Here is a 12,811-nt window from a genome sequence, read left to right on the forward strand (position 1 = left end):
TGAGTGGTCATATCAATGCTTAGACAGATCTTTCTTGAAATGCAATTACTTTTCTCAGACTCTTTTTCTCTGCAGATCACTAATAGTGACTTCAGGCACACTCTCCAATTAGTTTGAGGCTATCTCCTTTGTTGATTGTGTGCAGAAGAAGTGAATTATTTTCTCTGCATCACAAACAGTTGAGAAATATACACCCGAACAGATGTTTGGCCACATAACAGTGATTGTACTTATAATTTATTGGTTATGAAAGGAAGTGCAAATAAACGGACAACATCATGAGGCACCATGTGCTTAGGCCTACAAATGACAAGTAACTTTCACACCACACACTCTCAAATTATACTCACAAATTACACAGGGTAATCCTAATTAACTGCTAATAATCCATACTGAATGCTAGGAAGAAGCAATGCAAATAGCCTGAGGACTTCCAATAACTGAAAACATGAGGAGCCTTTTACCACTTACTTTGCATCAAACCACAGATTAAAGAATTGTTGTGGACCACGGCTTCTGGATTGGAGTCAGAGAAAATTCCCATCACTTCTCAAAACTTTATGGCTTAATGCAATAGAAGCTGGAGAGCCAATTTTGCAATAAAAACAGAATTCGCTGGAAAAACTCAGCAGGTTTGGCAGGACCTGTGAAGAGAACTCAAAGTTAACATTCGGGTCTGGTGGCCCTTCCTCAGAACTGGTCCCAATTTTGCTGTTGGCCTTGATTATATACTGAAGGCGTGTTGTCCATCTCAGAATGGTTCCTGGACCAAGATGAAATTTTAGATCATTGGGCATTTGAGTTAGCGCAATTTCAACAGAAACTGAAAAGAAATAAAGCCTGTGGTACATCCAGCTTCTTCAGGAGAGGAGAAAATTGAAATGAGAAGGTCTATTCCATTGTGAGTTACAAATGTTTGATGCTATATTTATACTTTTAAAATATGCACCATGACACCATTAATGGCAAAGCAAACGCAACTTAGAATGCTCCATTTCTTCTGAATAAGGGCCAAAAGAATTGATCTCAAGTCTCTTGAGCATTCTCAATGACAGAAAGTTCAAAATAGCAAAGACAGGAATTTAACTGAATATGGCACTCTGTCCACAAAAACAACGCACTCTAGGGGAATATATTTCAAGATTTGTAAATATCCATTCAGAATTCAGATGAAATTGACTCTCAGAAGTTTGTATATACAGTATCCAACATCAGTAGAAGTACCCAGAAGCAGAGATCTCCAGCATCAAGTAAATGCATTTAAATATTCTTGTAAAAGATGTGTTGAACTGTGTTTGCGAATGATCTTATCACCCAGTTCTATAAATGGAATTTTCCATTTATGTATGGTTATGTAATGTGCAGGAATTTAGATAAGTGCATCCTGTGTGACAGCATCTCACTGATCTCTTGAAGGTGAAATGTTGCTGCGCAGATTAGTGTGTGAATCCTGATTATTTGTTTTTGTCCCTCCATATTAGGGATCAGTGAGGTATCTCCAAATTCCTGTTCAGAATTTCAGAAACTGTTTATCATCCTTGACAAATTAATAAGTCAAATTTCTTTCATGCTTTGTCACAATGATTAATTTTTTAAGTGTTGGATTGCAGAAAATCATTGACAGACTATATTTGAAATGAAGTGGTGTTTATACTGTTGATAAGGGGGTGGAGGAGTGCAAGAAATTCAACTTTAGTGAGTGAACAGGTTGCAGAGCAAGCAATTGATCCATCCTCCTGACTCACTTTGTGTGCCTACCAAAGATGAATTTCACTCCCAAAATTTAAAAGGAATTGAACAGATTCAATATATCTGGGCCAACATTCCAGTGAAGTATTGATTGCTTGCGCTAATGGAACTGCTGCCTTGCAGATGAATTCAAATCTTGGCCCTATTTGCCTATTTATATGGACAAAAGGAGGTGTTCTCTTCTTGCCTTGCATACGACTCCATTGCCAACCAGCAACAGCAAAAAGACTGAGATGACAAGGTGTGGAGCTGGATGAACACTGCAGGCCAAGCAGCATCAGATGAGCAGGAAGGCTGACGTTTCAGGCCTAGTCCCTTCTTAGGCCCGAAATATCAGCCTTCCTGCTCCTCTGATGCTGCTTGGCCTGCTGTGTTCATCCAGCTCTACACCTTGTTATCTCAGATTCTCCAGCATCTGCAGTTCCTACTGTCTCACAGCAAAAAGACTGTTTACTCACTCCTTTACTTGTTTGCAGGTTTTGCTGTGCGTAGCTAAACTTTTACATGCACTGCTGTATGCCAAAAGTATTGAATTGGGGAAATATGCTTTGAAAAATGATAAGGTGCAATAAATATACATTGTATTCGATGGTGCTAATTAGTTTAGTATGCTGATTTGTCAATAATTGGGCAACTATTTGAAACCATTTATACTCTGTATAGCACAAGCTTTGCAAGTAGGAGATGTATAGATATTTGGGTCTCTGTGGCACAAAATCATAAAGAAAGGGACGATTGTTGATGAGACTGAGTTGCACATACAATGTATGTTTTATTTATGTTTAAAACTTGGCTTGGAAAGTTCAGTTACAACTTTCAGAGCCAACACAGAAATGATGGACCAAATGACCTCATTCTGTTTTGCATCATTCTATGATTCTATGAAAAGAAAAACAAAAGTTCTGAATAAACATTAAACCATAAATTACTGTCCTCACATGAAAAACTGTGACAATCCATCTTAACTCCATCTTTGCATCCCTTTAAAACACAATTCAAGCTAAATCAATATAAACTAATTGCATTTATGCTGAAAAAGCCCACAGCCTTTCTGCAAAGCATTCCTATGTAGCATTGATAATGACGTTTTTTTGAAAAAAAAATAATTATCCAACAGTTACTGAATTTTATTAAGATAATGGTAGCATAAAAGTCATTGACACTTCCATCTGCCTTTTGGTTTAGATACAGCATTTACAAAAGTAAATCCCACTTTTCCAAAATACAATACTGATAAAATAATTCATCAACAAACAAAACTAATGGAGTTGAATACAGTCAGGAAAACAAAAATTGAGAATGTCAAAACTTTCAAAGTAAAGTTGGTGGAAAGAAAGGATTTAAAACACTAAAAAGGTGGGAAAAATCATGGAAAAATATGCAGTAAATATTCAATAATCTAGAGACTCAGAAAAGCATGAAACAAAGGAAACAAGAAAAGCTTTGGTTCATTGTCCAATGATCTTGCCCAAAACCTATATTTCAATTAACTATGATCCATGAAAGGTTTGCATTGTTCATGGAATAGTTTTTTTTCTATGGTCTCATTTCCATAATTATTTAACATTTTCTTCATTTAATAATTTCTCTGACCTTGAGCAAAAGTTGCTTCTCTACATTTACCACTTATCTCAAAATGTTTAAATCAGTGCTCCATAAATTAAAAAAAAAATCAACTGCTGCTCTCCAGTTTCACTTATGGCATTCGAAACCTAAAATGCATTTTAAAATTACTTTGCACACTTTCTAGTAAATTGAGAATGGGTACATTTTCAACATTGCCTATTCACTGGAATCTGTGTATCTAAAATAATCTGAGACTTAACTGCTGAAGTTGTGTTCTCTTTTCACAGTTGCCCATTTTGACCTCCTCTTCTGAATGGATATGAGGGGCACCTGCCAGGGCGGATAGGCACACTGGGCCTTATTATAATCATCATGTCACAACTGTGTTTTAAACACAGGTTTGCACTGGGAAACTATTGGGGATTTAATTGGTGGGCCAACCAAGAAAGGAGCTCAGGCCTGCAAAGAGCCAGAAAGGATTCCCCGTAGAATTGATCCATGGTAGTGTGTTTGGGGCTCTGCTACTTTTCTTTCCAATCCCATGTCTCACCCCAAGCCTGTACCCCTTATCGTGAAACCCTACCCATTAATTGTGCTAGAGTGTGGTCATTCAATCACTAAGAGTCCACAGCTGCCCAGTATTTCAGTCTCCCTTGTCAGCCAGCTACCACTTTATATTAGGAAGCCTTGTGGACATTACACTTCTGAGGTCAAGATAATAAAATGTGAGGCTGGATGAACACAGCAGGCCCAGCAGCATCTCAGGAGCACAAAAGCTGACGTTTCGGGCCTAGACTCTTCATCAGAGCCTGAGACGCTGCTGGGCCTGCTGTGTTCATCCAGCCTCACATTTTATTATCTTGGATTCTCCAGCATCTGCAGTTCCCATTATCACTGATACTTTTGAGGTCAAGTTGCTTTGACACTCCTTCAGCCCCCACCAACGTGACTGCTAAACCACTGGACGTGCCTACATCAAATCACATTAAGACTTTACATAGTGCTAAAATTTTCCTAATATCATACATAGACCAAGTTCAGGTACACACAAGATATTAAGAAATATGCAATTGAATTTGCATCATCCCTGCTTAAAACTTGATTTTTGTTGATCATAGCTACATTTGTTGGTAAGACATTGAGTCACTAAAACTGTGTACAGTATTTTCATTTTTGATGTTAACCTTTCAAAATATTTGACAGCCTGCAAAATTGATCTGTTTCTTTTCTTCAAAGATATTCCTCAGATTTTAGAAATTAACTTTGAATCGCCCCAAATCAGACTGTAGAACTGAAAAAAAAATTAATTACATAGTAGGATCTCTAGTGTGTGAATCCAAAATGTGCTTGAAATCTCTTTTTCCATTGTTTTAAAAGTGACATTAATTCATCTTAAATGTGCGAACACGGATTTGCAGAGAGAGCAAATCCCAATAAAGGAGCATATGCTGAAGTTGTTCTGCCAGTAGGAAGCCTCACCATTCCAAAATCACAGCGATGCTGAATGAAAACCATGAGCAGCACCGTCTATAGTTGCCAATCAAACAAATTTCAGTACTGGCCACGGAAACTCTGAAAAAAGTCATCCCTTAGCACTGTATATGGACATCTCACAGTTGTGTTTCAATGCCCTGGATTTTATGACTGATATAGATATTCTATCACACTAATTCTCATAGTGCAACAATCCGCCTATATTTCATCAACAGTTTTGGTGTCTGCAAAAATCTCTATGTTCTGTATCCTATCAAATATATAACAAAGGAATGGGCACAGGAGATGCAACTGGCACATTTATTTCACTATGAAGGTAAAAGGATACAATGAATACATACCATAGAGCTATAGGGGGAGAAAAGCAATTATGGAGCATTTCATATTTGTAATATGGTGTTTTAATGCACTCATGCACACACAAATTCATGTCTGCTGTTGATACAATTGCAAATATGCTCAAATACTTCATCACTCGTTCAGTTTAAAATATTGGGTAAGTCACTAAAACGATCCTATCAAAAATATATTTAGCAATGGTAAACAAACAAACTACATCTGATTAAATGCCAAGTGTGCAAATCTTCTGCTTCTCTCAGCTGTCCATTGCATCATCTAAGCATGCACATGGCACTTAATATCTTATGTGACAGCATGTAATTAGATAGGCAGAACTCAAGTGCTTCACTACAAATCTTGAGTCTGATGTCCTTTGTCATGCTAGATAGGTGAAGCAGCCCATTTGTATAATCAGCAATGTATAATATTCCTTTCCTGGCTTTACTGTTAACAAACAAGTTAAATTTAACAATTCTTTAAGGATTCAGAACAAGCTATGAGAATAGACACCAGATGCCCATGGTGCTTTGGAATAGTGAGGATGTTGATTAGAATGAGAAGTTCTGTCCTTTGTGAACCATTGCTAAGTATTTTTACTGAACCACTAGTTTGAGTATCTTCCTATAGATATCACCTGTAACAGCTAGTTGTGCGCTAACAAACTTCTATCTACTATCTTTTGATTAAGACATCTGTGAAACCTCATTTGCCTAAAATTATTCACTTTCAAATAATTACGTCTTTTTTAATTTACAAAAACACAAACTGCTGCCAAACCAAGTATCGGTTAAAAACCAATACCAGGTTACCATTTGAATATTACAAAGTTCAGAGGAGAAATACATCCAATCTTTACATAACCAGATAAGCATACTTCAGTATAAATTAATGCAAATTCAAATTGGGAACCAAAATGTACCATTCATTTCCATCAGATAATTTGTATGATAGTTGCTGACCGTCATTAGCAGATCAAAAGAAAGGAGGAAATTAAGTTGACATCCATTGCATAAGCATGTATTATTAAACATTAGTTGCAAGATTTCACTTCCATCTCCATGAATGGTACTCCCATGTGGGATTCTGACCGCTGGAAAAGCTCATATACTTTGGAATGATGGTTAGAGGATCGAGTTTTCCTTTGATTTTCTTTCTCCTCTCAAAACATGTGTTTTCTCAACTTGCAGATGTTTTATTTTCTTGGCGGCGGTTGGAACTGAAATGTTTTTTTTTGCACAACAGGAGTATATTTTTACATTGATATTGATATTCTTTCCTGTTTCTTCTGAGTAAACTAACAAGGCAGAGAAAGTCTGTGCTGATGAAAGCATCAGTGTGATTCCATTCTGTTATTCGCGGTGTTTTGAGGACTTCTACTTCCATGTTATTCCTGAAGCGGAGAGAAGGGGGTGGGAAGAGAGAGGGAGGGGGATGTGGAGAGGGAGGAGGAGATGGAGACGGAGACGGAGAGGGGAAGAGGGAGAGAGAAAGAGATTTTATTTTAGAAAAAGTCTACTCCAGCATCCAACCATCAATTTTCACATGTCCACCCCCTGCACCTTTTCCTCAGCCGCACTTTGAAGGTAATATAGCCTGGATTGGAGTACAGTTCAGGAGGCTTCAATTTTTCCACCAGGAGTCAAAGAATGTTGATTAAAATTAGTTAATATTCACCCTCCTCAGTAAAAGCACTTCACGGTTAGGCCAATGATTGCATCCCATCAGTGTTAAAACTAGGTGTAGATAACTGGGCAAAAATTGAGGACTGTGCATGGATGGAACTATCCTGGTCACTGGTGCTCAGTACTATAGTCTGCAGTTTATTTATCAGCTGTTGATATTAAGCAGGTCAATACTTTTAAACTGAGCCCTCTAAAGGAACATTAACTAAGCAAAAAGGTGCCAAAATATTTATCTCTTAGGTAAAGGTAAATAAGTGGTTAAGAAGATCAGTAGTAATCAATGGAAAGCTGATGCTGATGTGTTCAGTCACATTATTTGCCTTCCATTTAAACAAAAAGATGCTGGTCAGGATTTAATTTGGAAAAAAGGTGGCTTCTACCTAATTAAGGTTAATGGGTGTCTGTCTGCATCACTTCATTTTGAGAGAGAAGTGTGTTAGGACCACCCTTATCTATCCAGTCGTATCTATTTGTGTGTTGCCATTCGTTGCTTTGTGCAGAAGAAATTGTCAGCATTGACTGTGCAAGGGCTAAACATAAAGCTAGTCACTTTGGTTTACATTGTTGATGTGCTCCTCACGATCATGAGGCCAGCTGACATTTCCAAGAAATATAGTGTATGGCGTCCTTGGCAAAAATCAATTGGGGAGAAAGGTGCTAGGGTCCTGGTCAGTCAGCAGGGATGAACTCTCCATTGGAGGCACATCAATTTCTTCAGTTACAGCATCACCCATCTCTTCCACGTGTGAGTCTAACTTAATCCTAAGAAGGAATCCTTTTCAATGAACTAGTAAGAGCTGGGAGGTCAAAGTCACCAATCACCTGGGCCACCAGTCAGGGCTGCTTGCAGTGTTGTCTGACAGGGTTTGAGGTTTGATCATAAACCAACTGATCATTGCCATGTTGTCATACAAGTTGGTCATTTTGCTCCCTTCTCTGTGGTTTGTCATGCTGATGCAGACAATGCTCATTAACTTCTTCTGGGACCAAAGGCAAGTTGCGATGGAACCTGCTGCTTAAGGAGGGTGGTCAGGTGCTGGTGTACCTACGCATCCTCCTTGATGGCTTTCCCTGGCAATACATTTCCTCTGCCAGGTGCTGGGGCTACTGGGATTTTAAGACTCCGATGTGTTGGAACGGAGAACTGCCCTGGATGACGCCAGCGGGTGTAGGTGCCTGGTAATATCCAGCTTGCCACCAGAGCCATCCAGAGCCTGAAAACAGTGGCACTGACCCCAAGGCCACTTGTGGTGATGAGGCAGCTCAAGCATAGAGTGAACTTCCATCCAAACTGACCTTTGTTTGGACGGAATTTCACATTAGCCCTTGCCCCGGAAAACCCCCTCAAGATCCGTGCCCCACAATTTCACCAGCCTTACGGAAATTCATTTTGTGGAGGGTATTAGACTATATGACATGGCACAGGAGCAGCAGTACACCATTTAGCTCATCTAATCTGATCTGCCATTCACTGAGATCATGACTGATCTAATAATCCTCAACTCCACTTTCCTGCTTTTTCCCTTTAACCAGAAGCTGCTAGTGTTCATAACCAGAGCCCAAACGGATGTTACATTCATGTTCTTAGAGGAACTTTTGCTTGATGAAAAAATTGAGTTATGTGGCATTTCAAATAAAACAGTTATGCAGAAGAGATTTTAATTAAATGACTCAGAAAAAGCAAATTTGAACAAAGAAGAATAGGCTGGAGGGAAAATCTTGTTTTATTTACTCGTCTCAATTCACTTAATTTCCTTCTCAGAAGCAAATGCAATCCTAACTCAGAGAATAATTTGCCTCTAGTTTATTTACATTTTTAAAGGACCTGAATTACACTAGTTCAAGTGTTCTTTCTCTAGTGAAAAGATGCTCGCATATATTCATGTAATTTCCAAAGGTACAGCTCCTAATAAGACAACCATTCTCATTGCTCTTTGCTGAACTCACTCAAAATCATCCTTTTGAAAAGAAACTGCATAAAATTACACAGAATTATTGATGTGGTTTCACTAGTGAGTTACATTGCACAAGAATAGATATTTCACTTTATTCAATAGTTTATTTGAATTTATTATGGAATGTGGGCATAGCTGGTTGGGCCAGCATTTATTGACCGTCCCTAGTTAGAGTCACAGAGATATACAGCACAGAAACAGATCCATCAGTCCAGCTGGTCCACGCCAGCCAGATATCATAAATAAATTTGTCAGCATTTGGCCCATGACTCTGTGAACCCTTCCTATTTGTATACCTATCCAGATGCCTTTTGAAGTGTTGTAATTGTACCAGCCTCCACCACTTCCTCTGACAGCTCATACCATACATGTGCTGCCCTCTGCTTGAAAAAGTTGTCCCTTAGATCCCTTTTAAATCTTTCCCCTCTCACTCTAAACCTATGCCATCTAGTTTTGGACTCCCCTACCCTGGGAAAAATACCTTGGCTATTCACCACATCCATGCCCTCAACGACTTTACAAGCCTTTATATGGTCATCCTTCATCCTCCAACACTCCAGGGAATATAGCCCCAGCCTATTCATCCTCACTCTATTGCTCAAACCCTTCAACCCTGGCAACATCCATGTAAATCTTTGCTGAACCCTTTCAAGTTTCAAAACATGCTTCTGAAAGCAAAGAGACCAGAATTGCACACAGTATCCAACAGTGGCCTAGCCAATGTCCTGTATGTTGCCCTTGAAAACATCATAGTGAGCTGCTTGTTGAATCACTGCTGTTCAACAATAGGTGGTGGGGAGAGAAGAATTCCAGCATTTTGACTCAGCGACAGTGAAGGAATGACAATATATTTCCAAGTGAGGATGCTGAGTGGCTTGAAGACGAACTTGCAAGTGGTGTTGTTCCCATGCACCTTCTGCCCTTGTACTCTAGATGGTAGTAATTAGGTTTGGAAGGGCTGTACTGGAATGTTACTGAGTATACTGTTGCCTCTGAATCACAGAATCCCTACAGTGTGGAAGCAGGCCATTCAGCCCATCAACTCCACACTGCTTCATTGGCTCAGTTAAAAGTAAGTTAAGCCATATTGGAAAAATAATTTCTAAACGTTACTGAATATATTTATTTTTCAAAACCAGAATTTTTAAAAATTAATTCTTGTCGCAGGAGTGCCAATGACTAGGCCAGGATTTAAGAGTTAACAGTGAATCGCATTGCTGTGGTTCTGGAGTTACATAATGGCTAGACCAGGTAAGGACAGCAGTTTCCTTCCCTGAAATATTTTAGTGAACTAGATTTTCATTAAATTCAAATTCCACCATCTGCAATGGTGGGATTCAAACCCAAGTCTTCAGAATGTTACCTGGGTCTCTGGATTAATACTCAAGCAATAATACCACTAGGCTATCACCTCCACATAATGCAAATTAAAAGATGATTCTAGGCAGGGAATCGGCAAACAGAATTCAATCCAGTGAAACATAAAATTTTTGGAAAGGATTTCCAAGTCAAGAAAAAAAAGTTGATAAATGGTTGTACTTTCAGAAGTGTAGGGTAACGGACATGTCCACAATTTCCTTAACTTGCAGGATAGGCAGACAAGGTGGTGAAGTAAGGCACAGAGAATATTTTGTTAGCCAATGCTTAGCATATAACAGCAGAGAGGTTATGCTAGAATTCTAAAATACTATTTATGTCACAGCTCAAGTTAAGTTCTGGTCACTGCATTACACGAAGGATATTTAGGATACAGAGAAGACTTGCAAGAATCTTGAATAGATGGTTGGAGAGGGTGATAGATGGAAAAACACTTGCTGCATTTAAAATATATCTTATGCTTTTGAGGTGCCACAGCTATGGGCTAAGGATTGAAAAACAGGATTCTGCTGGATAGAGTTTTGTCAGTTGGGAATGAAGCGATGGGTTGAGGGTCACCTTCTATGCTATAAAATGTCCTACATTTGTAAGGCCAATTGATTTGTAGGAGATAAAGACAGAAAACTGATTTAAAATAACAGTGACCCAATGAGAACGATAAACAAATCATAATCTGCACTGTACCTTTGATTCCTTTGCATTTTGCTCTGTTTCAGGCTCTGATTCTTTATAAACCACAGCTTTTGTCACGAGCATGTCAGGGTGCTGCTGTTTCACTTCCTTAATTGCAAGAGCCAGAGCCTAGAGTAGACAGTACAATCATGAGATGAACATTGACTTCGGTATGATAAATTATGATGCTCATTTAATGAACTGGTGCAGGCACAATGGACCAAAGGCTTCCTTCTGCACGATATCACTTTCGTGAAATTGATGTTAATCATGAACCCCAAACATTTCAAACTTCATGCGTGACTCAAAATTTTCAGGTTTGCACCATTTGCCCACAATACTGGAGTGAGAATTGTACTGACCACCATGATGTATATTTAACTGACTGATTTAATCCCACAGAATGCAAGCTTATATTTACAAGCCACTGTGCTTAAACTTTGCATATTTGTGTGACTGTGATACAATATGAACTGGATGTTTTGAAAAGAAAACAGAAGCCAACCATTCAGTCCTTTGAGACCCATCTGCCCTTCTATACAATCGTGGCTCATTGATTCAATTTTCCCAGATCCCCTTCCTCCCTGCGAGATCAAAAATCCTCAGATTTCTGTACTGAATGTTTTCAACGATGGAACATTCGCAGTCTCTTGGAGTAGTGAAACTCCAAAGATTCACAACATTCTGAGTGAAAACATTTCTCAATCCCGGTCCTAAATGATCAACCCCTTGTCTACTGTTGCAAACTCAGACGGGCAAAAAGAAAATAATGCTTAGAAATGAATGAGTAGTTTTGCTGGAGTTCCATCTGAGGTACACAAGACAAGTTGGACCAATATGTATGACATTTGTAGATTTTGCTGTGTTTTCTTCTGGAGTATAGAATATAGAACAGTACAGCACAGGAATAGACCCTTCAACCAACATGTTTGTGCCAACCATGATGCCATTCTAAACAAATACCATCTGCCTGCACATGGTCCTTATTCCTCTATTCCCTGCCCCTTCGTGGGTCTGTGTGAAAGCCTTTTAAACATTGCTATCATATCTGCTTCTACTGTCTCCCATGGCAGTACCTTCCCATCACCCCTTGCAAAAAATACTTGTCTCACACATCACAGAATCCCTACAATGTAATAGCAGGCCATTTAGCCCATTGAGTCAACACTGACCCATGTTTTTGCAAAAGTAATGTTCCAGTAGAACAGTGCACATAAGATGACGCAAATGGTTTAGTACCTGGTCTTGGTCAACGTCAGCACCACCTGTGATGATGATTCTTTTCTCAATCCTGGTTTCTGAAAATCCTCCTTTCACTGACTGGATACACAACAAATCCCATTTGTTAGCATCACTTGCAAGTTCAGAAGAAAAACCTGCTCTGCAATTCTAAACCTTAGCTCCGCAGACTGTCTGTGAACTGGAGTCTGCACTTGCCCGACATGGGGAAAGTAGGAAGTAGCCGCATGTGTTTCTGAATAAGTGTCTGACACCCAAATATTGCAACTAGTTCCCATGCACATCAGGCGCCTAGTTGATTGAAGCAAAATCATACTAAATTTTAAAAATGAACAAGAAAGATACATATAATTTCAACCACACATCATTCCCACAGTGATGATAATATTTCTCCTTACCCTGGCTGAGGTTTAATGATTTTATTGGCCTTAGCATAACAATTTGATGACTATTTTATAGTTGACCATAAATTTCTATTAGTTTGGCTCTGTGGGAACTCTCTTGCTTCTGAATCTAATATTAGCGTGTTCAAATAAAGGCAAAATACTTTGCATGCTGGAAATCTGAAACAAACACAGAACGCTGGAGAAACTCAGCGGGTCTGGTAGCATCTGTGGAAACAGAGAAACAGTTAATGTTTCAAATGTGGAATGACTCTTTTTCAGAAGTTTTTTAGCATTCTTGGTGATTGTTTGTGGGTTCAAACCAGGTTTTGAATATGCCATATGTGTGTCACTT

The 12,811-nt window shown here is 38.9% G+C and overlaps 1 protein-coding gene across 12 annotated transcripts in view; it reads right to left on the reverse strand.

Moving 5' to 3' along the window:
- Window positions 1-5,095: 5,095 nt before the first annotated feature.
- Window positions 5,096-12,811, reverse strand: part of LOC125461522 (band 4.1-like protein 1) — a 279,674-nt gene continuing 271,958 nt past the window's right edge. For all 12 annotated transcript variants that reach the window (XM_048550411.2, XM_048550412.2, XM_048550414.2 and 9 more), the window contains 3 exons: window positions 12,074-12,154; window positions 10,847-10,963; window positions 5,096-6,538 (listed from right to left, as the gene is read on the reverse strand). In XM_048550411.2, the coding sequence (XP_048406368.2) occupies window positions 6,533-6,538; window positions 10,847-10,963; window positions 12,074-12,154 (204 nt within the window). In that variant the 3' untranslated portion in view covers window positions 5,096-6,532. The remainder of the gene's footprint in view (window positions 6,539-10,846; window positions 10,964-12,073; window positions 12,155-12,811) is intronic.

This window comes from Stegostoma tigrinum, chromosome 19 (genome assembly GCF_030684315.1).
Source record: "Stegostoma tigrinum isolate sSteTig4 chromosome 19, sSteTig4.hap1, whole genome shotgun sequence".
In the NCBI taxonomy this organism is placed as follows: domain Eukaryota; kingdom Metazoa; phylum Chordata; class Chondrichthyes; order Orectolobiformes; family Stegostomatidae; genus Stegostoma; species Stegostoma tigrinum.